The sequence below is a fragment of the Colobus angolensis genome, unplaced genomic scaffold (assembly GCF_000951035.1).
Source record: "Colobus angolensis palliatus isolate OR3802 unplaced genomic scaffold, Cang.pa_1.0 Scaffold190, whole genome shotgun sequence".
NCBI lineage: Eukaryota > Metazoa > Chordata > Mammalia > Primates > Cercopithecidae > Colobus > Colobus angolensis.
Window position 1 is genome coordinate 6,492,429 of NW_012115044.1, and position 25,379 is coordinate 6,517,807.

Genomic DNA, 25,379 nt, shown 5'->3' on the forward strand with positions numbered 1-25,379 from the left:
ATTGAAAGTATGATAACAATGGAAGCAATAGTTATGAAACCAAGGTGTAAAAGAGAAATGTACAAATGCAATGAGCAAACTTCGACTGGATCCTGGTAAAAAATAATAATAATAAAAATAAAAGAGCTGACCGAGCACAGTGGTTCGTGCCTGTAATCCCAACACTTTGGGAGGCTGAGGTGGGTGGATCACTTGAGCCCAGGAGTTCGAGACCAGCCTGAGGAACATGGCAAAAACACATCTCTAAAAACAAAAACAAAACAAAACAAAACTGCAAAAGACAATTTGGGGAACAAAGAGGGAAAATGTGGATATAGACTGGATATTAAATGGTATTAAGGAATTATAAATTTTCATAGTGTGCTATGGTTCTTAGGAGACATATGCTAAAATTAAAGTATTAAAGGATGAAGCAGCAAAATATTGACACTTTCAAATAGCTAGCAAATTATAGGTAGGTAGATAAATATCAATATAGAAATAGATAATGCAAATATAAGGCAAAATGTCAATAATTATCAAAACTAGGTGGTAAGTTTAAGGGTGGTAGGTTTCTAAATGTTGAAATTTTTAATAGAGATTTGGGGGAAAATTAATTCCTATAGGAAAAATGTGAGATAATGTTTTTAAGGACTTTCCTCAAACCCGGTAATAATCACATGCCAAGGATCAGAAAGTCCAGATTTTAGAGATCTTTATGTTTGCCTGTTAGAGTAAGGAGGGGTGTCACAGTACAGCAGTTACAATGATTTAGGCTGTAAATAATGGCAAATCAATTCAATCAACTTATGCAATGAGGGAATTTACTGGCTTCTGCAGTTGAACATCCTGATAGAGGGAAGGCTTCAGGGGGTTTAATACATGGACTCTGTCATGATTTCTCCATGTTTTCCCCAGCTGTGTCCTCCTTTGGGTCAGCTTCATCCCCACACTGGCTTCCTTTGCTGTGGCAAAGTGGCTGCAGTAGTTCTAGGCTTTCCCTCTGACTATCCCTCTAGGTCCAGAGGAAGAAAGAACATTTCTGGTAGCTTGCTCCTAAGAGCAGGGACCCTTCTTTTCCAGAAGGCCTCATCAAAATTCCCCTTGTCTCAGTATCCTTCACTGAGCCACATGGTTCAGTCCCTGTTGTCAATGGTGTGCCTTGTGCTGATTGGCTTCAGCCTGGGATCCTGAGCCAACTCCTCGCATGAGGAATGGGACTCACACCCACGAAGTACAAGAGCCATGTGCGAAGGGCAGAAGGGAAATGGACTCACCGTATGGCAAAACTCAGCTTGCACAAAACGGAAAGATAGCCAGAATGAAGAGGACAGGTTGCCACAAGTATGGCAAGACAGATACAAATCAGAAAATAGGATTCTTAAGGGAGAAACTGGGGAGAAGAGTACCTGACCAGAAACTCCCAATCTATGAAAAGAGCTTTGCTTAAGCACATCAAAGAGAGAATTTCAGTTGCAGAATTAGTGGTACAGCCATGAGAGAGGTTCACCAGTAATGAAAAGTCAAAAAACAACAAAACAAAACAACAAAAAGGAAATAAGTGGTTTGCTTTGATCTTTACTTAGGGAGATTTCCACCCCCATGTGGTTTCCAAAAAGAACAAGTCCAAGGACTAGATCAAATGGCGGTAAAAACTCACAGAACACGCGGGACGCCCCTGGCCAGGGCTTCCCACACCTGGACCTCAGAATCGCCCACAGAGCGGATCACACCATAGCAGTTTTGCCTCAGGAGGTCTGTGGTGAGGTCTGAGTACTGGTAATGTTCTAAAAGCTCCCCAGGGGATTCTGATATGCAGCCAGGGTTGAAAGTCACTGGCTTGTGATCTTATGAACAAACTAATCAGATCTTCACTAACTGAATGCAGGGGTGAAATTCAAGAACTGTCAGTGTCAATATAAGTGGCACCCTGTGGCCTTAACTATTGCCTGAAGTGGTTTCTTTTTACCAGAAGAATATTGCTGGCAACTCTGAAGAAAAAAAAGACCAATAGACTTCATGGCCATAACTTCAGTGGAATCTATGATTAAAGTTAGGCCACTGAACCCCGTAACAAATGTAATCTACCAGTGTGGTCTCTGTAAGTGGCATGTGAGCTCACTGTTGAAATATGTATGTGAAAAGGGGAACCAATGGATTAACATACGTAAATAATATGCTTTGAAATCCCGTAACTAAGGACATTTAAAAGCTTAATTCACCATGAATAGCACTGGGATTGTTTTGGGTGGGGAGGAGTGGGTGAAGGGGTGTTTAACCATATCTAGAAAATGAAACAGGTAAGAAAGTAAGTGTTGGAAAAAATGGAGAACTGAATTAAGACACATAAACTTTAGAGCCTTCTAGATACGGGTATGTTAATTGATTCCATTAAGTTGTTAGTTCCAAACAACTTAATGCTGCTGAATTACTAAAGAGAAAGAAGAGTTCAGGGCACCCTCCAAAATGAACTGTGAGCAGAGAAATTTCAAAGCCATACGGCTATAGCAGGTCCAGGCTCACCTTTGAGTAATGCAGCTAAGAGAGGAGGACTCAGGGACACAAAGGCTGCCAGAAAACTGGGGGGTGCACCTCTGTGAGGCCAGGCCAAGGTCCCAGACAGAAAAATGTAATCTAAATGTAGTCATAGGCCACAGGAGCCTGAGCTCTTAGTTACTTTCCAGAAAGGGGGCCAGGGAATGCTTGGGGACTGTCCCCCAAGCCACATCTCTGATGTGCTGCTGTGCTGCGCAAGGCCACAAGGAACTGCATCATGAGAAAGAGCCTTCAACACCACCAAGGTGGGTGGACACTGATGGACCTACAGACAGAGCTGCTGCCCGGCCTCTGTGACACAGTCAGGGGCGCCTGGTCATTGCCTGGCAAGGTTGACACGTGGAAACCAGAGAAATTCCAGCCTGGAAAACAAAGGCAATGCATGTCCTAGAATACACAAACAAAGGGATGCTGACCAGGTAGGGTCAGGGCAGTAAATCAATTTATAGATTTGTGGAAATAGCAGATCTTCAAAGGATAAGAATTCTGGGGCACATTGGAAGTGAGGAGGTGAAAGGCAATGTCTGCCTTTGCAAAGGATTTGCATGGAGATGGCTGGGCGTCCCACAGCAGGCCCCAGAAAGAGAGAAGCCCCACGCTGGGAGACCAAGGGGTTAATTCAGAACCTCCCAGAAGAAGCAGGTTTGGATCAAGGAGGAAGAACAGGGGAACTTTAAACAAGAGACAAAAACAAGCTTGAGTTACAGCTCAATTTTGGTTAAGGCCACCTCTAACTGCTTCTCATAGAACCTTCTCCTGTCTTCCCCTTTGTTGCTGAGCCCTAATCCATCCTGAATAGCAGCAACAACAATCAATAATTATTACTTTTTAATGAGTACTTACTCTATTGCAGATTAGTACAATATAATTACCTTATAGTCCTTACCTATGTAATCCTCACAACAGCTCTATTTTTTCTCATTTCACACATGATAAAATTGGAATTTAGGAAAGTTTAGCTCTCACTTTGGGGGGCCAAGGCAGGAGGATTGCTTGAGTCTAGGAGTTTGAGACCAGTCTGGGCAACATAATGAGACCCTGTTTCTAAAAAAACAATTTTTTTATTAGTCAGATTTGTTGGTGCGTGCCCTTAGTCCTAGCTACTCCAGAGGCTGGGGCAGGAAGATTGCTTGAGCCCAGGAGGTTGAGGCTGCAGTTAGCTTATGATCACTGTACCACACTCCAGCCTGGGCAAGAGAATGAGACACTGTCTAAAAAAAATTTAGCTCCTTGGCTGAGGTCACACAGCCCAAAAGTGGCAGAGCTGGAATTCAAACCCAGATGTTTCTGAATTCAGAGTTACCTTAAGGGCTACTAGTCCTGGGCCTCCTGCTTCCAAGTACCCTCTTTCCCCTCTTGACAAGCTCGACCTAGAAGGAATTACCTTTCAGCCAATTTAGTTCCCTGAAAAGAGATGGTGTTTGTGAATCCATCTATTTAATACTATGCCTGGAATACGTTTTTACTCATTTAAACCACACTCCCAAAAAGCTGCTAAGCTGGCTTACAAATATGCATGGCGCACACCCAGTCACAGCGTAGGTGTGCAAAAAAGGTTTTGTTGGGATCTGTTCCAGGGTGAGGTTGACGGGTGAGATCATTGGGGAGCACCCAGCCTGCAGGCCTCAAGGAACAGAGCTGCATCCGGCAGAAGCCTAACTCCAGTTCCCTTGGGCCCTCTCACCTGCTGTACCACATTCGCAGTAGCTAAGATACGATCTCAGCTGTCTGCTGCTGAATACGAAGAGTGGCCTGGAGCCTCATAGATTCTACCCCAGATTCATCCTTGAATACTTTTTGTACAGTATTGGGCTCAGGACTCCTCATTTGCGATGAGCTATTTGACAAAATTGCAATTTACCTTTATTGTAAAATATTAATAAAACTTTGATCTATAACTGCCCTGAATTTATGAAATCTGTCCCATTAAGAAAGTAGGAACATCTAGGGTGGGGTAGAGGAATGTTTTCAAGGGGATCAACTATACTGGAAAAACTTTCCTAAAGAATTTTGTCTTGTGTACTTGAACAGCCTGACCTATTTTTCTGAATGCTTTCTGTTAATATGCATTCATCAAGGATATTTTTTCTTTTGTCTTTAGTGGAAAAGGCTACTATCCGACCAGCTAAAAGCATGGACTCGCTGTGTTCAGTGCCTGTGGAAGGTAAGATTTTACAAGGAGTTTCTGAGTTGGAGATTACAACGAGGAGGCTGGAGCTCACTTGCCTTTATAAGCTGTCGTGCCTGCTTCTCTGTAGTCACAATCACACACAACTACCTAGTCCCAAATCCCTCCCTGACCCTACCCTAATTTAAGGGGTTTACATAGCACCATAACCTCCCCTACCTTACTCCAGGGCTAGGCCTAAAGAGCCATCCTCTTTGCCCATCCTTCCTCTAGCCACAGCTGGAGTCCATGGCTATTTTTCATTCAAACCTGAACCAGGTAAAAGGTCAACACCTGAAACCTAAGGCAGAAGAGGCTTCCCCTTTGGGCAGAAAGAAACAGCCAAGCATTGGTTTATGCCCTATGGTTTTATGCCTAGAGGCCTATGTATCTTGAATTTGGCTGTTTCCATATGCATTCGCTTCCTAGTTTTTGTGTCAAGTCATGATTTTCAGTTGGTAGGTTCATTCATGTAGCTATTCATTCATTCATTCATTTATGATGTATCATTAAACATTAATTAGGCACCAGCTATGTATCAGCCATGTGCAAACCACAATATCCTTTGTTGGGGCAGACGTGTATACAGTTGCACATGAGGTAACACCCACCACGAAAATAACACATAACATTTGTTCTCACGGCTCTATCCTTCAGGGCTGACTTGCCTGTATCTCTCCCTTCTGTTTCTGTTAAGTAACCAACAAGCACCATTACAAGTTACAAGGCCAAGGATTTGTCTGGCAACAGACTGTTAAAACTTCCCTATACTTATCCTATGACTTTCCAGCTCCTTTAATACAAGACATTTTTCTCTTTCAAAAATGGGTCAGACCAAAACAATACAGAAAATCTTTAGAACAACATTTTAACAATAATTCTAAACCTGGGCCGGGTATGGTGGCTCACACCTGTAATCGCAGCACATTGGGAGGCTGAGGCAGGCAGATCACTTGAGGCCAGGAGTTCGTGACCAGCCTGGCCAACATGGTGAAACCCTGTCTCTACTAAAAAAAATACAAGAAATTAGCCAGGCGTGGTGGTGCATGCCTATAATCCCAGCTACTCAGGAGGCCAAGGCATGAGAATTGAACCCAGGAGGCAGAGGCTGAGGCACGAGAATCATTTGAACCCAGGAGGTGGAGATTGCAGTTAGCCGAGATTGTGCCACTGCACTTCAGCCTGTCTCAAATAATAATAATAATAATTAATAATAATAATAATTCTAAACCTGTATAATACTCAGTGAGGTCTTCTTAAGTTAACTTGATACTTTCAGCATTTTCTTACTTTTATATTCATCCGTCTGCTTTGGTTTGGAAACTTCTTGGCAGTTCTTGCCCAGTTTTGCAGGAGTTAATATTTCAAAATATAGGTCATTATATACATGGTATGTGAGTATTGGACAGTTCATCTAACTGCTGAGTCTCAGTGTCCTCATGTGTTAAAGATCATTACACTTTCTTACTGGGTGGTCATAAGAACTTTAAGCATAGAGTTATGTAAGATGCCCAGTTTAGTGCTTAGTACCAAATTAGAAATTATTTTCTAGATCCCTGGCAACTCACATATCATCTCCAAGCTTATTTACTTCCCATGTAGACTTTTTTCTTCCTTGCCTTCATGTCTAAGCCAGTCAAGAACTTGGTCCGGGCGTAGGGGCTCATGCCTGTCATCCCAGCACTTTGGGAGGCCGAGGCAGGCACATCACCTGAGGTCAGGAGTTTGAAACCAGCCTGGCCAACATGGTGAAATCTCCTCTCTACTAAAAATGCAAAAATTAGCCGGGGCGGTGGCAGGTGCCTGTAATCCCAGCTACTCAAGAGGTTGAGGCAGGAGAATCGCTTGAACCCAAGAGGTGGAGGTTGCAGTAAGCCGAGATCACGACACTGCACTCCAGCCTGGGCAACAGAGCTGTACTCCATCTCAAAAAATATATATATTTGCTCCTCACAACTGTACTTTCTAACATTTAGTTAATTTACATATCTAGTTTCTCATCCTCTGAATCAACGGGAAGAAGCCTGAGAAAAGGTGGGAAAGGTCTAGTTGTTAACAGCATTTGTTTCCTAGCTGGGAAATCAAACCCCCCTGTCTGGGTCCATCTGCCAGAGAAAACTTAAAACAATAAGTTTTAAAGTTCTAAAATAAGACAAGATTCTGTTTATTTTTCATTTTTGTCTTCTTCATTTTGAGCAAACATCATCCTACCACCTCCCATCTGTCTCTTTATTTTTTCATGATCTATAATTAATGCCTGGTAGATGATGGCTCTGTTTAGCAACTTTAGCAGTAATCTTTTTTTTGAAAACTGCTCTACCTGCAAAGTTGAAAAGTGATCTGTATGGCACGACAGCAAATAGTCCTACCAAAGCATCATGCTAAAATTCTATGCATATAAGGAAGTGCTTTCTCTTTTGTCATCCAGATGTTACCTGTGTTTATCTGGGCGGTTATGCCCCTATTAGAATGCTGTGCCTCTCTAGTGTTCAAATGTCGTGTACCTGCCCTTACTGGAAGGCCTGCCATTGTATGTGTGCCCAGGCTGCTGACCATACACCTGTTCCTTTTTACTAGGAAAAGAAGCCAAGGGAAATTTCAATCGAACAGTTACCACCGGTGGATTTTTCATTCCAGCAACAAAGATGCACTCCACCGGCACCGGCAGCTCATGTGACCTCACCAAGCAGGAGGGCGAATGGGGCCAGGAGGGGATGCCTCCGGGGGCTGAGGGTGGCTTTGATGTCCATCTCCAGGGCGCTCAGGCCCGGCCCCCACCGGAACAACTGAAGGTTTTCCGGCCTATTGAGGATCCAGAGGGCGAGCAAACAGCCCCAAAGATGCTGGGTATGTTCTACACTTCGAACGACAGCCCTAGCAAATCCGTCTTCACCAGCAGCCTCTTCCAGATGGAGCCGTCGCCGCGTCACCAGCGCAAGGCGCTGAACATCTCCGAGCCCTTTGCGGTGTCTGTGCCGCTCCGCGTGTCCGCTGTCATCAGCACCAACAGCACGCCGTGCAGAACACCCCCGAAGGAGCTGCAGTCTCTTTCCAGCCTGGAAGAGTTTTCTTTTCATGGATCAGAGAGCGGAGGCTGGCCAGAAGACGAGAAACCGCTGGGAGCTGAGACTTCTGCAGGTAAGTGAGGGAGGGTCTCTTTCCATTGCAAGAGAGAAAAACCAGACTTAAATTTGCTTCGAGTTTGCAAGGCAATACAGTGAAGCGGTTAAGCCTGTGGGCTCTAGAGCCTGACTGGGTACAAATCCAGACTTTGCCATTTCACTGCGTGATCTGCAGCAGATGTAACCACTCTGTGCCTCGGTTTCTTAATCTGTAACATGGGAATAATTATGTTAATAATAACTTTTTCATAAGTTTGTTGTATTAAATTATTTAATACATATGACGCTCTCAGAACAGTGTCTACATACAACAAGTATATAATAAATGTTACCTATTATTATTTTATTTGCTCACAGAGTGAGAAGGCAGGAGAAAAACTCAGAATGGAATGCAGAGCTGCAGAGCTGGAATTGGGAATTCAGGTCTTCCAGTCTCCTTCTCTCTCCATCCACCCATCCTCATTTCTACTTTATATTTGCAGACAACATGGCTAGCAACCCTAGCAACAAGAAAGAGCATCCCTCTCCCAATTTTCTGATGTCAAATGCAGGAAGGATTCTGATTGGATCTGCCTGAGTCACATGCCCAACCTTGGACCAGTCACTGTTGCCCAGCTCACTGGGTTCTGAGACTGGCCAGACTTGAGTCTCTGGGTGTGTCTGGAGTGAGGAGAGGTTCTTTAATTAAGGAGCAAACATGGGCCACATAAAATGGAAACAGGGAGAACCCCAAAGGAAAGGATGGCTGACAATCACACTAACATGTTTATTGTGATTTAGGAATGTTTCTTTTCAGTTAATATTAGTCATTTTCAGCACCTATTAGGTTGTCAGGCACTCCCCTAAGTGTCCTGCAAATATTATCTCATTTCTCCCCTCTATCCTATCATATAGGTAGTCACTATTATCCCCATTTCCTTAAAGAGGAATGGGTTATTAACTCAATCACTCATAGCGAGGAAGTGGAAAAACCAGGATTTTAATCCAGACTTTAAAAAAATCCATGCTTGTAACACGACCACGCTCCCTCCTGTGTTCACTATGGGCTGTGGAGTTACAAAGATTGTTAAGACATGATCCCTTCCCCACAGCGAGCTCACAAACTAAGAAGGGAAATTGCAACTCTGCACTGAAGTCCAGTGCAGCGTCGGCCTATGGAAGAACCGTAAGAGCCTCCTCAGGATTTTTGGAATTAGGGAGGGGTTAGGTACCCAAAGCATCATGAAAGAGGTGTTCATAACAGATGGCAAGGGCATGAAGGAGAGGCAGTCCTCTCAGGAGGATTCCAGGAAGATTTAGAAGAGGTGACATTTGAACTGAGCCTTCATAAATGGGTAGGGTTTCTCCATGCAGAAAAGATGAGAAAGGGCATTCCGGGCAGCTACATGTTGTGGGAAATACGTAGGTTTTGGAACCCAGCCTGGCTGATTCAGATGCTAGCTTTACTGCTCTTTGTCAGTTTGGCAGTGGGAGATTTTGGAGCCTGTTTCTCATCTGCAAAGCAGGGGAGGCTCCTATCCCAAAGGCTGTAGTGAGGTCTGAATGGGAAAATGTCCATAAAATACCTGTCCATAGTCCGGCTCACAGAAGATGTGAGTGAATATTAGTCCTCTCCTCCCATTTCCTTTCAGGATAGGTATACAGATGAGCACATTTCAGGGGATCCAGTGATGCCTTGTCTGGAAAACAGTGTCATGGGCTGGCGTGGATGCAGCAGGATGAAGGGTAGGGGAGGGAGTGAAGGCTTTGAGGAAAACGGTATTTCCAAAGGCTTTTGTGAGATTTGTTATCCTCTCTGGAAGAGTGGATCGGGGTCTTTTAGAGACAGTCTGTTATCCATTTTTCCCCCTCTCTCCTCCATATAAATAAGAATACCCATTTTGCATTAAGTTGGTCTGGGAAAGACACTAAGGGAGACTCCAGCCTGCCTTCCTACCTATGGCCAGTGGGCAGTCAGGGCAGAAAGAGGGGCCTTGTGGAAGGCAGCCATCCAGATCTGAGACCCAGGGTGGAAGGGGACTGCTGAAAGTCTCAGGGGCAACAGGTCCCCTCATCCTGCTCTCTGACGGGGTGAGGTTAACTTCAGTGGTAACCTCATGATAATGTCCATGATTATTCCAGGTGGAGAACTTCACCTTCATTAATTAAATATTTTTCTTTCTGTTGTGCAGTAGCAGTGGGCAAAAGAAAAAGAATTAAAGACAATTTTCCAGGTTACCCATTTAAACTTTTAGTTGATCTAGTCAAACCAACTCTCCCACTTTTGGCCAATCTAAGTGAAATTCCAGTGCAACCCAAAGCGTAGAGATATCGAGTAAATGGTGCATTTTAACTAAAGTTAAATGATTGTAAATACTGATTACTCTGAATGAAAAAAATCGAAGGATTAATCAATGTAATCATCATGGTTGATTATCTGACTTTTACCTGATTCAAGAGTATGTCGTGCTAACCTTATCCTCAGCCGGTGGGGAGAAAGGACAGCAAACAGAATCCTTCCGAAAGTGAAGGATGAGCTTATGGGCTGGTTTAAAAATTACAACTAACACTCTCTGCATCCCGTTCTAGAAATGTTAATTAAGGAAGATCAGAATAAACATATAGCTTTACAGAAACTTGATAAATGGAAATCCGGAATTTCCTTAAGAGATATTAGGAGTTGCCTCATTCTTTTACTGAAGAACTTACAGTAGAGTTCTCTTAGTTCTATTTTAGTGCATCTGAAATATGATTCTGTAACATCCGCAAAAAGTTGTTTTGCCCTATTTTTTTTAACCGGAAGCAAGCCTACCTTATAAACTCATTAGTTGATTATATTAGTTAAGGTACAGGCTAAGCTGCTATAATATAGAAAACCAAAAATACAGTGGCTCAAACAAGATAGAAGTTTATTTCTATCTTACGCACAAGTCCAGAGTAAGGTGACTGTGATCCAGGAGATCTGGTGTTCCAGGCTCCTTCAGCCATACCCAGGGGTGTTGTCCTTGTCTGCGTGGTCAGAGTGGGCTCAACACCCCCACAGTCACATTCCCACCCATGGGAAAGGGCTACAGGAAGAAGCTGAGCAGCTTCTACTTAAGGATGTCACCTAGAAGCTGCACACATCATTTCCACTGCATCCCATCTGCCAAACGTATTTCACACAGCCACACTTACCCTCAGGAGACTGAGACATGTTGTCACTAGATGCAAAGCCATGTGCCCAGCTAAAATCTGAGGGGTGGGGGAGGTTCTACCTCCAAATAAAGAAGAGGATAGATATTGGGCAACGATTATCAATCTCTGCCTCTATGGTCACCTGCTTTGTGTATAATGTGTCACATGCTGGGAACATGGCAATGCCCTTCCCTTTTGAGCTATGGAGATTTCTTGTAGTTTAGAAGTAGCCACCAAATATGTCAGCCGACAAAAATTTGTTGGAGATTTGCAGGTAATTTTTAGGAATAGATACTGCCTCTGTTCTGAGGAACTTACCCAAGGATAGAAGCCATGTACCTGAGAAGAGATCATGGTAACGTGAGGACTGTGCAGCACATAGATAATAACACTGAGTGCTACGGTGGGACATGGTGTGGGAAAGCTACAAAGAGATGTTGTTAGGTTTATGTCTTGAGGAATGGATTCAACTGGAATCACAGGGAGGACCAAAGCAGTGGAGAATAAGGCCTGTTAGGGGAGTGGGAGAAGAGAGGACATGTGACTGGGCCACAGTGAGATGGGCTTTGCATGCCATAGTGGAGGCAATAGGGAGCCACAGAGGGTTTTCAGCAGGGGAGTGAGTGATAGGAACAAACTTATGGTTAGCATGGGCCTTTCCTCCACACCTCGCACAGGAGTCCATATTAATAGTCATGATCAATGGAAGGAAGCTCTACCAAAAGGGACACTGGCAAGTTCCTCCAACTACTAGATTTTAGGAGAATGTTAAAAAATATGTGTTTAAAAAAAACGGATGCATTTACCCTTTCACCCAAAAGTTTCTAAGAATTTATCCTAAATAAATAGTTGCATAAATACAAAATGACGTTTGCATGTCATGGCATTATTTGTAATAGCAAAGGACTAGAAACAACCCAAATGCCCCCTTTAGGAGTCTGGTTGAATAACTAGGATGCATCCACACAATGAAGTTCTATAGAGTCCATAGCTTCGTGAGCTTTGCACTACATTCCCCCAAACGCCTGCGCATCTGTCGGGGACAGTTTCTGTGCACACGAAAGGCACCTATTTCAGATGTCTGCCTTGCGTTTCCGGTTTTCTGCCTCAGAGCATTTTATGAAGGGATTGGCTCACTCAGCCTTTGTGTGGGACAGCTCAGAAGCATGGAGAATTAACTGGGGTAGCTCTCAAGTAATACAAGCCAGGGATCAGGAATGACCCAGCCTCTTATCATACGGAGGGATTGTTGGGGGGCACATTCTACATAGTGCTTCTTAGGGTTACCAGAGATTGAGTTCCAGTTGCTGAAAATGGGAACCAACTCAACAAAATACTCTTTATTGACTTTTCCTCCGTTCCTCTCACTTTCTCATTTTTGCTTCCTGGGACCACCTTCTAAATAGGCCACCTGCTACTCGGACCCTGTTTCAGGATCTGCTTTGAAGGAAACCCAAACTAGGCCACATCATAAAGAATGATCAGGCCGGGCGCGATGGCTCACGTCTGTAATCCTAGCACTTTGGGAGGCTGAGGTGGGCAGATCACTTGAGGTCAGGGGTTTGAGACCAGTGTGACCAACATGATGAAACCCCGTCTGTACTAAAAAATACAAAAATTAGATAGGTACAGTGGCAGGTGCCTGTAGTCCCAGCTACTAGGGAAGTTGAGGCAGGAGAATTGCTTGAACCCAGGAGGCGGAGATTGCAGTGAGCCGATATTGCACCACTGCACTCCAGCCTGGGTAACAGAGTGAGACTCTGTCTGAAAAAAAAAAAGAATGACTAATTTCCCTCTCTACTAACATGGCATGGGCTTCAAGATATGTTAAGTGAGAAAATGTAAAGCAAACAACAATCTGTATCACATAGTGATTTTGTGTATAAGGATGGGAAACTAAAATATATACAAGTATCTGTTTAAATATGCAAAAATAAACTGACAGAATAAACCAATAAACTAATAAAAGTAGTTATCTCTAAGAGACAGTGGGAGTATGGAACAAACCAGAAGCAACAGTGATGGACACATGGTGGGTGACCAAGGAGAGGTTGGTCTGGGAAGCCTTGAAAGAGGTGTTGTTAGGTTTGCCTTGAAGAAGGGGTTAGATTGCAACCACAGGGAGGACCAGAGCAGAAGAGTGCAAGGCCTGGCAAGGGGACTGGTAGAAGAGCAGACCTGTGGCTGGGCCAGCAAGAAGGGGCCTTTTTATATACAGTGGGCCCCTGACATTCAAAGGTTCCACATCCACGGATTGAACCAACCACAGATCAAAAATCTCCAGAATAAAAAATTGCATCTGTACTAAACATGTACAGATTTTGTTCTTGCCATTATTTCTTAAACAATACAGCATAACAGCTATTTGCATGGCATTTACAGTGTATTACATATTATAAGCAACCTAGAGGTGATTTAATACAAAAGGATGTGCATAGGTTATATGCAAATACTATGTATGCCATTTTATAGCAGGGACTTGAGCACACATGGATTTTGGTATTGGGGAGGTCCTAGAAAGAGTTGCCCTGTGGATACCAAAGAATGACCTGTAGTTTTAACTTTTGAACTCTGTAAATATTTTACATATTCAAAGATAAAACTGAATTTCAGGAAATAAGCCTACAAAGTGATGGGCAAAAGGAAATACCACTGTTGTGAATTCTGAAGCATTTTAATTCAGACATCAGGATGCTGTCACTAGATCTGAGTTGCTGGGGTGGCCTTGTGGTGAGACACCTCAGAGTTAGGACACCAGTATAAACAATGGCAATGAGTGGTTTGGTCTTAACCAATCTTAACCAACAAACTTTTCTGAGCTTGTGCAGTATGCCAGACACTGCTATATGCTTTGTCTCCATATTGTCTACTTTATCCTCACATCAGCCCTGAAAAGCAAGTCTTATGATGCCTTTGTACCAAGATTACAAGATTCATTGAGAAATTAGCATTTGAAGCCAGGTTTCTTTAATACCACTGTAAATGGTGATTTTTCTTGAGGGCCTGCTATGTGCGGAGCACAGTCCTGGGTACTCGCCCAGTCTTTAATCCAGAGTGTGGAAACAGCTTTATGCAATGAAACGGGGCTTTCCTTCATGCAAAGCAATAGAGATCAAATTTGAGATCTGCCTGCTTCTTCCTGATCTCATAGATGTTTAAGAACAGAGCTTAATCACTTTGGATATATCCAAATTGACGAGAGATAACCCCTGGAAAGAGTCACACAGGAAGCTGTTAATCATAATTATAAGATATTTTTGCAGCAAGATGTGAATAATAGATTTTTGTAACCTTGGACACCTAGATGGACTTCTCAAAGTCTGACCAGCTATTTGAGAAGTCAGAGACTGGGCTGGAGCATGTCGTCTCAACTTCAGCACTACTGACATTTTAGACTGGATAAGTCTTTGTTGTGGGACAGGTTCTGTACACTGGAGGATATTTAGCAGCATCCCTGGCTTCTATCCACTAGATGCCAGGAGCATTCACCCCTCCCCAGTGTTGTGGCAACCAAAAAATGTCTCCAGACATTGCCAAACGTCCACTGGAAGAAGAAAACGGTAGGAGCAAGATGGTCCCTGGTTGAGAACCACCAGACTAGGTGATCTTTGATGTCCCTTCCTTCTCTGACAATCTTTAACTCTGGGAACTGAGGCCAGGACATTGCTAGGAGAAAAGAGTAAATGCAAGGGGCAGTGAGCTGGGGGAATTCCCTCCATCCTTCTTGAAGCAGGGCCAGGAGACAGGACAGTGACTGTTTTGGGACAGTCTCTCTTGAAATGAAGCCTCCTTTAACTTCATTTAACTAAATGATAACTCCCATCTTCACTGCAGCTTCTGTACCTAAGAAGGCAGCTCTTGAGGATGCCAAGCCAGTACCTGAAGCACCTGGGACAGTGGAATGCAGCAAAGGCCTGTCCCAGGAGCCAGGCATCCACCTGGAGGAGAAGAAAACCCCAGAAAGCTCCTTGAGCTCTCAAAATTCAAATGAATTAGAGAAGAGACCAAATCCGGAGAAGGTGGTGGAGGAGGGACAAGAGGCTGGTGAGATGGAGTCCAGCACCCTGCAGGAGAGCCCCAGGGCCAGAGCCGAAGTTGTCCTTCTCCATGAGATGGTAAGGTGCACTCTCCACCTGCTCCAGCCAGGTGGAGTTATTTTTTCCCAAGGGCTCTTGGTACAATGTAAAGTAAATTGAAAAAAAATTTTTTTTGAAAATCAGTTTCTGCCAAAGGGACTTTAAGAGACAAACTTCTAATGAAGATGTGAGATTTGTTTTGCAGTGGACTTTTCAGAAGTCCTGCAGGGATGGGGAGGAAATATACTGCTCGGATTCCCTAGTACAGACTCAACTCCAAATATTCCTGACCTGAGGTCACCATAAGCCAGTAACATGTCTTGGAATGTAATGACATTCAATCCCAGAAGCAGCACAAGACCTGTTTGTCATACCCCAGTCCCAAATATCATGATCATTCACAGAGTCCAGCCTTCTTCTTCCAGACATCCTGGATGGGCAGTTGTCTACACTTATTTCCAAAACCAGAAATATTTCCAGGATCCATTCTTTCCTCCTGTGGGCTCTGGGGAAGTTAAAATACAACACTGGAGCTGACTAAACCTTGTCTACTTTGTAGAGGTGGAATTTTCCAAGAAGGTTTTTATGGGATGTCCTTCCATAGAAAGTGTGAGGAGGTTTTCCAGGGATACCCAAGGAGGAGTCATGCATTTGGGTGGCAGCTCTGTGACCAGAGGAAGGTACCAGAAAGGAGGATGCCTTTGAACTTGCTTCCAGAGTCTTGATTTTCAGGATGTGCACAGAAGAACCATGTGTTGGGAGTTAGGGCAGAGTGAGGTGCCATGGAGGCCTCAGGATGGCTGAGCGAGGGTCTCTATAAGATCTATTTGCATTTGTTGAAGGTGAAAGATGAAGAGATTCATATGGGAATTGATTGAATTCTTACAGGGAGGACCCTGTAGGAATGAATGGCATTGCTTTGAGAAGCAGGTAAAGTTAGTGCTGCTAACTTAAAGTTAGTGGTGGACTCAAGGGAACAAGTAAAGGCATCAGTTCATTCATTCATTCAAAAGTTGTATTTAACGTGAACTTTGTGCCAGACACTGGCATCACCATAGTGAACAAGGCTTTAGCCATCCCTGCCTTCTTGGAGCTAACAGCCTAGTTGGGGAAAGACATTGAACAAGTAATTCCTGGTGTGCTATGGAAGCGTGGAGTGCACGGGAGCACATAGCAAGAGGACCCAACCTAGTCAGAGGGAGGAGGCATGCCACAAGGGTCAGGGAAATCTTCTCTGTAGAGTGCATATTTAGGCAGATAACTTAAGACGGAAGAAAGGGGTAGTGGGTGGAATAGCAAAGGAGAGACCTCCAGGCAGAAAGAATAAGATGTGCCTTGAATCCAAGGTAGAAAAGAGCATTCCCATTCAAGGAATGGGAGCAAGCCTGGGATAGTTGGGCTGGAAAAAGTGAGACTCAGGGGGATGCAGGAGCCCGGACTGCTTGGAAGGGATTTGGGGTTTAACCTACGGGCAATGGGAAAGCATATGAGGTGTTCAGAATTTATCTTTCATGGGTCATTCTATTCTGTGTGGAGAACGGCTTGGAGAAGAAAGGAGGCACGAATGCATCAGGAGGGGAGTGTGTGGTAAGCCAGGAGAGAAAAGCTGGAGGTGTAGACTAGTGTGGGGCCATGGGGATAGAAATGAAGGACTACAATCACTATTTAGAAGGTAGAATGGACAGGACTTGTTGAAGGATCAAAGGGCTGAGAAAGAAGGAAACGTCAAAGGCACCTCATAGGTTTCTGGTTTGAGCAAGACGATGCACTGTGGGTCCACTTACCGAGAGGGCAGAGTGAAGTGGAAGGGAGTTTAGATGTTCATTTGTTCATCTGAATTTATGGTTTCTTAGTATTGATTTCTTAGTAAGAGCTCAGTTAATGGAGGTGCTGAGGAGAGTAAAGAGATGAGGCTGTCCCCGTTCAGGAGCAGGGCACAGTCTAGTAGGCAAAATAGAAATGTTCACAGATAAATGCAGTATAGTAGAAGCAGACTAATTTTGACAATCCCACAGAGATATGTGAAAGAAATAATCCAAAAGAAAACACTGAATTCATTACAGTTCAGCAGACCCTTTATTGAGCCCCCATTTACAGTATACTGGGCACCTCTTGGCCTTGATGAATTGAAGATGAATAAACACAATCCTGACCTCAAGAAGCTCACAGTCCATTGGGAATGATAAGACAAGCATAAAAGTAACTTTAATATGAAATAGCAAGTGATTAGAGCTAGGTGAGAAGGGACGAGAGGTCAGCAGCAAATATTACTTTCACAAAAGCCTGTGCCACCCCAGAGTGGAGATTTGTCCCCCAGCTGCCTCGCCCTGAGATAGAATTAGGCCTTGAGGCAAGAAATGAAAGAAACTGGGCCGGGCGCGGTGGCTCACACCTTTCCCAGAACTTGGAGAGGCCGAGGCAGGCAGATCACCTGAGGTCAGGAGTTTGTGACCAGCCTGGCCAACATGGTGAAACCCCATCTCTACTAAAAATACAAAATTAGCCGGGTGTCGTAGCGCATACCTGTAATCCCAGCTACTTGGGAGGCTGAGGCAGGAGAATCACTTGAACCTCGGAGGAGGAGGTTGCAATGAGCCAAAATCATGCCACTGCACTGCAGCCTGGGTGGCAAAAGTGAAACTCTGTCTCAAAAAAAAAAAAAAAAAGAAAGAAACTGAAATTAGTTGTCCTGGCCCTGAGCAGGCCTCCTTCCATCCCTTTCCTGTCTATAGCTTTGGGCTTTAGGTAGGGAAAGGGAGGAGTCTAGAAGGACAAAGGGAAGCTGGACTTGAGGGGAGACAAGGACAGCAAGCAAGGTGGAGAAGTAGGCAGCCCCACAAACCACAACAAAGAAATTCCCACCATGTTAACAGTGGTTATCTGTGGGGAGTAAGGATATATGATTTTGATGTCTTTGTATTTTTCTTTAATACGTATTTAAATTTTTTCCATGTGAAATATGTATTCCTTGGTAATAAGAAAAAAGAGACTGGGCATGGTGGCTCACACCTGTAATCCCAGCACTTTTGGAGGGGCCTAGGTGGGCAAATTACTTGAGCCCAGGAGTTTGTGACCAGCCTGGCAACATGGTAAAACCCCATCTCTACTAAAAATACAAAAATTAGCCGGGTGACACAGGCCTGTAATCCCAGCTACTTAGGAGGCTGAGGCAGGAGAATCGCTTAAACCCAGGAGGTGGAGGCTGCAGTGAGCTGAGATCACACCACTGCACTCCATCCAGGGCAACAGAGCGAGACTCTGTCTCAAAAAATAACATTAAAGGCTGGGCGTGGTGACTCACGCCTGTTAATTCCAGCACTTGGGGAGGCCAAGGTGGGTGAATCACAAGGTCAGGAGTTTGAGACCAGTCTGGCCAACATAGTGAAACCCCATCTCTACTAAAATACAAAAAATTAGCCAGATGTGGTGGTGTGCACCTGTAATCCCAGATACTAGGGAGTCTGAGGTAGGAACCCAGGAGGCAGAGGTTGCAGTGAGCCAAGATCACGCCATTGCACTCCAGCCCGGATGACAGTGCAAGACTCTGTCTCAAAAAAAACCAAAAATATTAAAAAAGAACTATATTTACTTATTTGGAAAGCAGATGTCAGGGTAAGACTTAACATTTTCATTCCACTGGAAGACTCTTGTCTGCACCAGAACGTAAGTACCTAAAAGAACTGGATTTCAATCCTGGTGTGCTGCCATATGACTTAGGTAGATTGTTTAATCTATTTGAACCTAAACCTCTCATCTATAAAGTGGATAATTTTAGTAGTGTTTATCTCCTAGAGTTGTTGGGAAAATTACACAAGATACAGCTAAAGTATGTGATGGTGCATGGTGAGCACTCAGATAGCCACAGGTATTATCAGTGCTGCATCCTGTATTTGCTGAACTGGCACAGGCTGGCGTTGCCAGTCTTTTCCCTCTCACTGGAAACACTGATGTCAGCACCCAGAGTACTTGGTTCTAAGACAATCAGTTTATTGATGTTTTTCAGGATGAAGATGATCTGGCCAATGTCCTGATCTGGCCGGAGATTCAACAGGAGCTGAAAATCATTGAATCTGAGGAGGAGCTCTCATCGTTGCCACCTCCTGCTCTGAAGACCAGCCCAATTCAGCCTATTCTTGAGTCGAGTCTGGGGCCCTTTATTCCCCCAGAGCCTTCTGGGAGCTTGCCTTGTGGCTCCTTCCCGGCTCCAGTCTCCTCCCCTCTGGAGGTGTGGACTAGGGATCCAGCCAATCAGAGCACACAGGGGGCTTCCACAGCAGCCAGTAAAGAGAAGCCGGGGCCTGAGCAGGGCGTGCACCCAGACCTCGCCAGCCTGGCTCCTCTGGAAATAGTTCCGTTTGAGACCGCATCTCCACAAGCAACGGTGGAAGTAGGAGGCCCAGGGAATCTGTCTCCTCCACTCCCACCTGCTCCTCCCCCTCCAACTCCTCTGGAGGAGTCACCTCCAGTCCTGCTTTCAAAGGGCAGCCCGGAGAGAGAAGACTCATCCAGGAAATTGAGGACAAATCCCTACATAGACCAGCAGAAGTCCCAAGACAGCCCTGAGATCTCTAACCTCTGTCAGGCAGAGGAGGCCACCCCAAGACACAGTGACAAGCAAAATTCAAAGAATGTTGCTTCCGAGGGGAAAGGCTGTGGTCTTCCAGGCCCAACCAGGGAGGTTGAGATCGCCTCACAAGGAGAGGAGGATGTAACCCATTCAGTACAGGAGCCTTCAGACTGTGACGAAGATGACACTGTGACAGACATTGCCCAGCATGGCCTGGAGATGGTGGAGCCCTGGGAGGAACCCCAGTGGGTGACGAGTCCCCTTCACTCTCCCACCCTGAAAGACGCGCACGAGGCCCAGGTACAGGGCCTTCAGGGTCACCAGTTGGAGAAGAGGCTTTCCCACAGGCCCAGCCTTCGCCAGAGCCATTCTCTAGACAGTAAACCCACGGTTAAAAGCCAGTGGACTCTCGAGGTTCCCTCCTCCAGCAGTTGTGCTAATCTTGAAACAGAGAGGAATTCTGACCCTCTTCAGCCTCAGGCACCCAGGAGAGAGATTACTGGGTGGGATGAGAAAGCCCTGAGGTCCTTCAGAGAGTTCTCTGGCCTGAAAGGGGCAGAGGCTCTTCCCAACCAGAAGGGACCACGTGGTGTGCAACCCAAGCCAGCAGAGACCAGCCCCATCAGCCTAGCAGAGGGAAAGGAACTGGGGACACACCTGGGGCACAGCAGGCCACAGATTAGGCAAGGTGATGTTCCTGGGCCAGAGAGCAGCAAGGAGAGTTCACCCAGCATGCAGGACAGCCCTTCACCTGGAGAGCACCCCACAAAGTTACAGCTGAAGAGCACAGAGTGTGGGCCCCCAAAAGGGAAAAACAGGCCTTCTTCCCTCAACTTGGACCCTGCCATTCCCATTGCTGACCTCTTCTGGTTTGAGAATGTGGCCTCATTTAGTTCACCTGGAATGCAGGTCTCTGAGCCGGGAGACCCAAAGGTCACATGGATGACCTCATCTTACTGTAAAGCAGACCCCTGGAGGGTTTACTCCCAGGACCCCCAGGACCCTCAGGACCTGGACATTGTTACTCACGCACTGACAGGCCGCCGTAACTCAGCTCCTGTGAGTGTGTCAGCTGTGAGAACCTCCTTCATGGTCAAAATGTGCCAGGCCAGGGCGGTCCCAGTCATCCCTCCCAAGATTCAGTACACCCAGATCCCACAGCCCCTGCCCTCTCAGAGCTCAGGGGAGAGTGGGGTTCAGCCTCTGGAGAGGAGCCAAGAGGAACCAAACTCAACCAGTGGGAGCACTCAGAAACTTGCCAAAGATGATTCTCCCTCCTCCCTGGAAAGCCCAAAGGAAGAAAAACCAAAGCAAGATCCCGGAACCGTTAAATCCTCACCAGTGGATGCCACTGCACCCTGCATGTGCGAGGGGCCCACCCTTTCTCCAGAACCAGGCTCATCTAACCTGCTCTCCACCCAGGACGCAACAGTGCAATGCAGAAAGCGCATGTCAGAGACAGAGCCATCTGGGGACAACCTTCTTTCTTCAAAACTAGAGCGACCATCTGGGGGTTCTAAGCCTTTCCACAGGTCAAGGCCAGGAAGACCTCAGAGCCTAATCTTATTCAGTCCTCCTTTCCCCATTATGGACCACTTGCCCCCCTCATCCACAGTGACAGATTCCAAGGTCCTGCTGTCCCCTATCAGAAGTCCCACCCAGACAGTTTCCCCTGGCCTTCTTTGTGGAGAGTTGGCAGAAAACACATGGGTCACGCCAGAAGGGGTTACACTTAGGAATAAAATGACCATCCCTAAGAATGGCCAGAGACTAGAGACCTCAACTAGCTGTTTTTACCAGCCCCAGCGGAGATCAGTAATTCTGGATGGAAGAAGTGGGAGGCAAATAGAATGATTTCAGTTCACCTGCTGGTGTCTGAAAAATATCCTGATTCATCTGGAAGTTATTACAGGGCCAGCTTGCCATATTCCAGGCACAGGTTATCAAGTTTGGGCCTATTTTGGCCTCTGACTTCTCTTTCTTCAGTCTTTTGACCACTTATTAATTAGTCCATTTGCCAGAAGAGTGGTCAAGGGAAAAAACGAGAGATGAAATTTAGTTAAGTCTGTGTGAGCAAGTGAGAGAAGGTTAGGTAAGGGGAGAGGATGGAATGCTTACCTCCAATGAACTTTGGAGCTTGTATATGAGTCGGATTGCTCCCCTGTTTCTTTTAGCTATTACTCTTGAGAGCTGGCTGTCCTTTGAAAGAAAGAAATAATGTTCTTTGAAAGAAAGAAAAATCTCTTGCTGTGTCAAACCTCAAAATGTTGCTATTGGGGTTAGAAGACCTCCTCTTCATGCTTTTTAATGCTCTTTAAAACGAGTTCTTTTAGACCAGTTTTCTAATCAGCTTTGTAAAGTGTACTATCCAAATTAGAAGTGGATTTGGAAATGCAAACTAACGTGCACTTAGATATCCAAGTGGGTAAGCTTACCCACTCTTACCCATGCTCTTTCCCTGGAATCCCTGGAGACCTGTCCAAGATGATTTCCATGTACCAGCATAGAAAATCAGAATCAAGAGCAAACTCTGACACTGGCACAATCCGAGATTTCCTGGCTCTGGCTTTTAGTAATTTGGGGCCCCAACTGCCACTGTACTGGACTGTAATTTATAAATGCAGTAGCTGCGCAGGGTGGAGGCTGAGCTGAGGATTACCATAATGAAATGCACTAAATCTTCATTTAGGTATGCAATCGTGAAGTGAAGGCATCTGCTTTCTTTACAGTATCAAGAGTCCAAGAACAGGATGTCGTCATAGATAAAAGCCTCACACAGAGGCAGAACTACACTCCAAATGTAATGTGTTTAAATTGACGGGGCACTAGCAGAAAACACTTCTAGCTCAGCTTTACTCTTCTTCCACACTACACTGGGCCCAGCAGTACAGGAGAGAATGAAGGGAGGAGCTCCAGGAGGAGAGGGAAGAGCCCTAGCAGGGTGATCATCACAACCACTCACTGAGAGTTGCCCTTCTTAAAAATGTATTTTATTTTAGCCAGTGGGTCCCTTCCTTTTTCCTTTCCTCTCCACTGCTCAAGAACAGATTTGAGGCCAGGTGCGGTGCCTCACATCTGTAATCCCAACACTCTGGGAGGCTGAGATGGGTGGACTGCTTGAGCCCAGGAGTTCAAGACCAGCCTGGGCAACACAGCGAGACCCCATCTCTTTAAAAATAACAGACTTGAGGAATCCCTCTCCCTTTCATAATTCCCCTTATCCACCGCCCACTCCAGGCACTTACTCAAACTTGCTCTTCAACTCTGTATACAAGCAGAAGCAATAAACCAATCTGATTTTCTTTTCAGTTATGTATAATTTTCAATGGTTCTTTCCTTTCCAGCTGACGAGAGAAAGGAGAACTAATATACCTGCTGGCAGATTTTTGGTGCTGCCCATGAAAGGACTTCACAGGGCATCGCTTCTCAGGTTCAAGCCTGGCTGAATTCTGTCCAGAAGCTCAGTCATTGCAGAAATTTCTCTAAGGGCTGGGACATCACAACCAAGGGTGGTTCTGGGCTTAGTGGGGGCTGAGATGAAGTTACCTCCTCCATTGAGAAATTGGAAGCTGATTCTCCGCAACAGATACATATTCCTCTCTCTCTTTCTCTCTCTCCTCCCTCTCCGTTCCTCCCTCCCTTCCTCCCTGATAAACCTTACAGTTTTGAAATCTTGTTCTGTACCTTTTAAGCCAGTGTCTGTGGCGAGGGTAACTGGCAAGTCAGCTGATGAGTTCTGCCTTCCGAGAGCACTGAGTGAGCAAGGCATTTCATCAGTGTTTTGGCCTTCTCGTTGGGTGAGCAAGACATTGGACCAACAGCCAATGAGATATGAACCTGAAAGAAAAGTCCTAGAATATAGTATTTTTCCCCTTGGCCAGCAAAGTCAAGAAATAGAGTTGTGACAGATGAGAAAGACCATGTTCAAAAGATCTGAAAAGTACATTCCTGCCTTATCAGAAAATGTGGCAGACAGGTTTTATGTCAGCCTCAGTGCCCCTGCGGTGTCCACGCTTTGATAAGGACCACGTTCCAGTTAGAATGTGAGGGAGGGAAAGAGCTGCACTTTGCTTCACCATCAGAACTCTGAGCCAAATAATGAAATATGTAAACTATTTTATGATTATTTTAAATGTTTGGTAACATTTATAAGATATATTTTTATTTGGGGATAGACTGAGAAGCCACCATTTACATATTAACAAGTGACTTCAGTTCTAAGGGTTGAGGTGCCTGTGTGGATTTATAAAATGGTTGCAAGATCTTTTAGACTCTGACATTTATAGCATCACCTTCAGGAACACAATTCTGTGGACGTCATCATGAGACACACTGACAGCTGTAGAGATAGTCCCTACTCTCAGCTTTCCTTGCCAGTCAAGTCCAGAAGGCCTTAGAAACTGGCTCACCTTCTCAGTCAGCGTCCTGCTGCTCAAGTGCGGACCTCCGCTTTGACTCTCGCCCAGCCTGCCAGCCATCACAAAGGCATTCGTAAACTTCCTGTGGTCTGGGGTAGCCTGACACTGATAAAATTCCATTCGAAAGGAAACTCATATTTCCTCCCCAAATTGTTCCCCCAAATGCTCTGGGATTATCTATTTCACCACTCATTTGAGTCTCTGAGAAAAGACCTCCCTGAGAATGGCTGGATGGGAATCAAATAGTCTGCTTCCATTCAGGAGGGGACAGAACAGGAGCTGCTGTTTTTAGGAGGATTTACCTGGTGCCCTAGAAAGGGCTATGGAATCAAATTCTCAGAGGGCGCCTTCAAATCAACTATCAGTCCTCAAAATGGGGGTGGCTGATGTTAAATGATGAATTTGAGGTGAAACACATGCATGTACTGTTGTTTTCTTTCAGCATTAGTGGTTGCTGAAGAAAATAGTAACCTACATTTTCTGTTACACTTGGAATATGAAGAGATCTGAACAAGAATCCCATTAAGACACCTAACAATCTAAACCCTAAAATTCAAAATATTGTCCAAATCAAAATTCTAGACTCTGAGGACATAAAAAATGTAAATGTCATCATCCTCAACAAATATTTATCAGGAGCTTGGTGGTAGTGCACTGGGTACCTTAGCACTCCCAAATCATTCAAGAGTCTAGTGAAAAAGGGAGAGGGATGGCAGCAAATAAAACACCCCCATAAACAACCAGGAGCAAGGCTGAGAACCATTAAGTTGCCAGACAAAAGCAGAAGGGGAAAAAATGTGTGGTAACCAGCATCTTTTAATAGGATAGTCGATGGTATTCAAGTGACCTACTGATTTCAAATAATCAAATTGAACACAATTGCAAATCCAATAGAACATCCCAGTGAGGCACTCAGGTGTTTGAGAACTTTGCTTTGATTTAGAAAACTAGAAAGTGGCAACTAGGTTAGAATAAGTAGTTCGGAGGTTTTGTGTGGTCGTAATTGGTTTGGTGACGTGTGAGATCTCTGCAAATGAGCCAGGTAACATCAGTATTCCATACCGCTTGAAAAGAGAATTTTAGAGACTTCTGTCATGACAAAGCAGGTTAACTCCTAGCTAATGATGAAGCAGTAGGCCCAAGATAAACTGTTCATTTCAAGATAAATTGTTCTTGTCAGTGTTTGGCATATGATAATCACATTTGGCTAAAATTGGATGGGACAGTCATTTGTCTACACAGGCACCTTGCATTCCTGCATGAAGAGATACTGGGGAGCATACAATTATTTTGTCCAGTATTAGAGTGGGAGAAGTTAACAGTAAGTCCAGTTCCCAC

General features: G+C 44.9%; 1 protein-coding gene across 1 annotated transcript in view; it reads left to right on the top strand.

Moving 5' to 3' along the window:
* The window catches only part of ARHGAP31 (Rho GTPase activating protein 31), a 125,980-nt gene extending 101,327 nt beyond the window's left edge, over window positions 1-24,653 (top strand). Inside the window, exons 9-12 of the mRNA XM_011940620.1 lie at window positions 4,637-4,699; window positions 7,280-7,840; window positions 14,815-15,095; window positions 19,060-24,653. Of these exons, the coding sequence (XP_011796010.1) occupies window positions 4,637-4,699; window positions 7,280-7,840; window positions 14,815-15,095; window positions 19,060-21,477 (3,323 nt within the window). The 3' untranslated portion in view covers window positions 21,478-24,653. The remainder of the gene's footprint in view (window positions 1-4,636; window positions 4,700-7,279; window positions 7,841-14,814; window positions 15,096-19,059) is intronic.
* The last annotated feature ends 726 nt before the right edge of the window (window positions 24,654-25,379 follow it).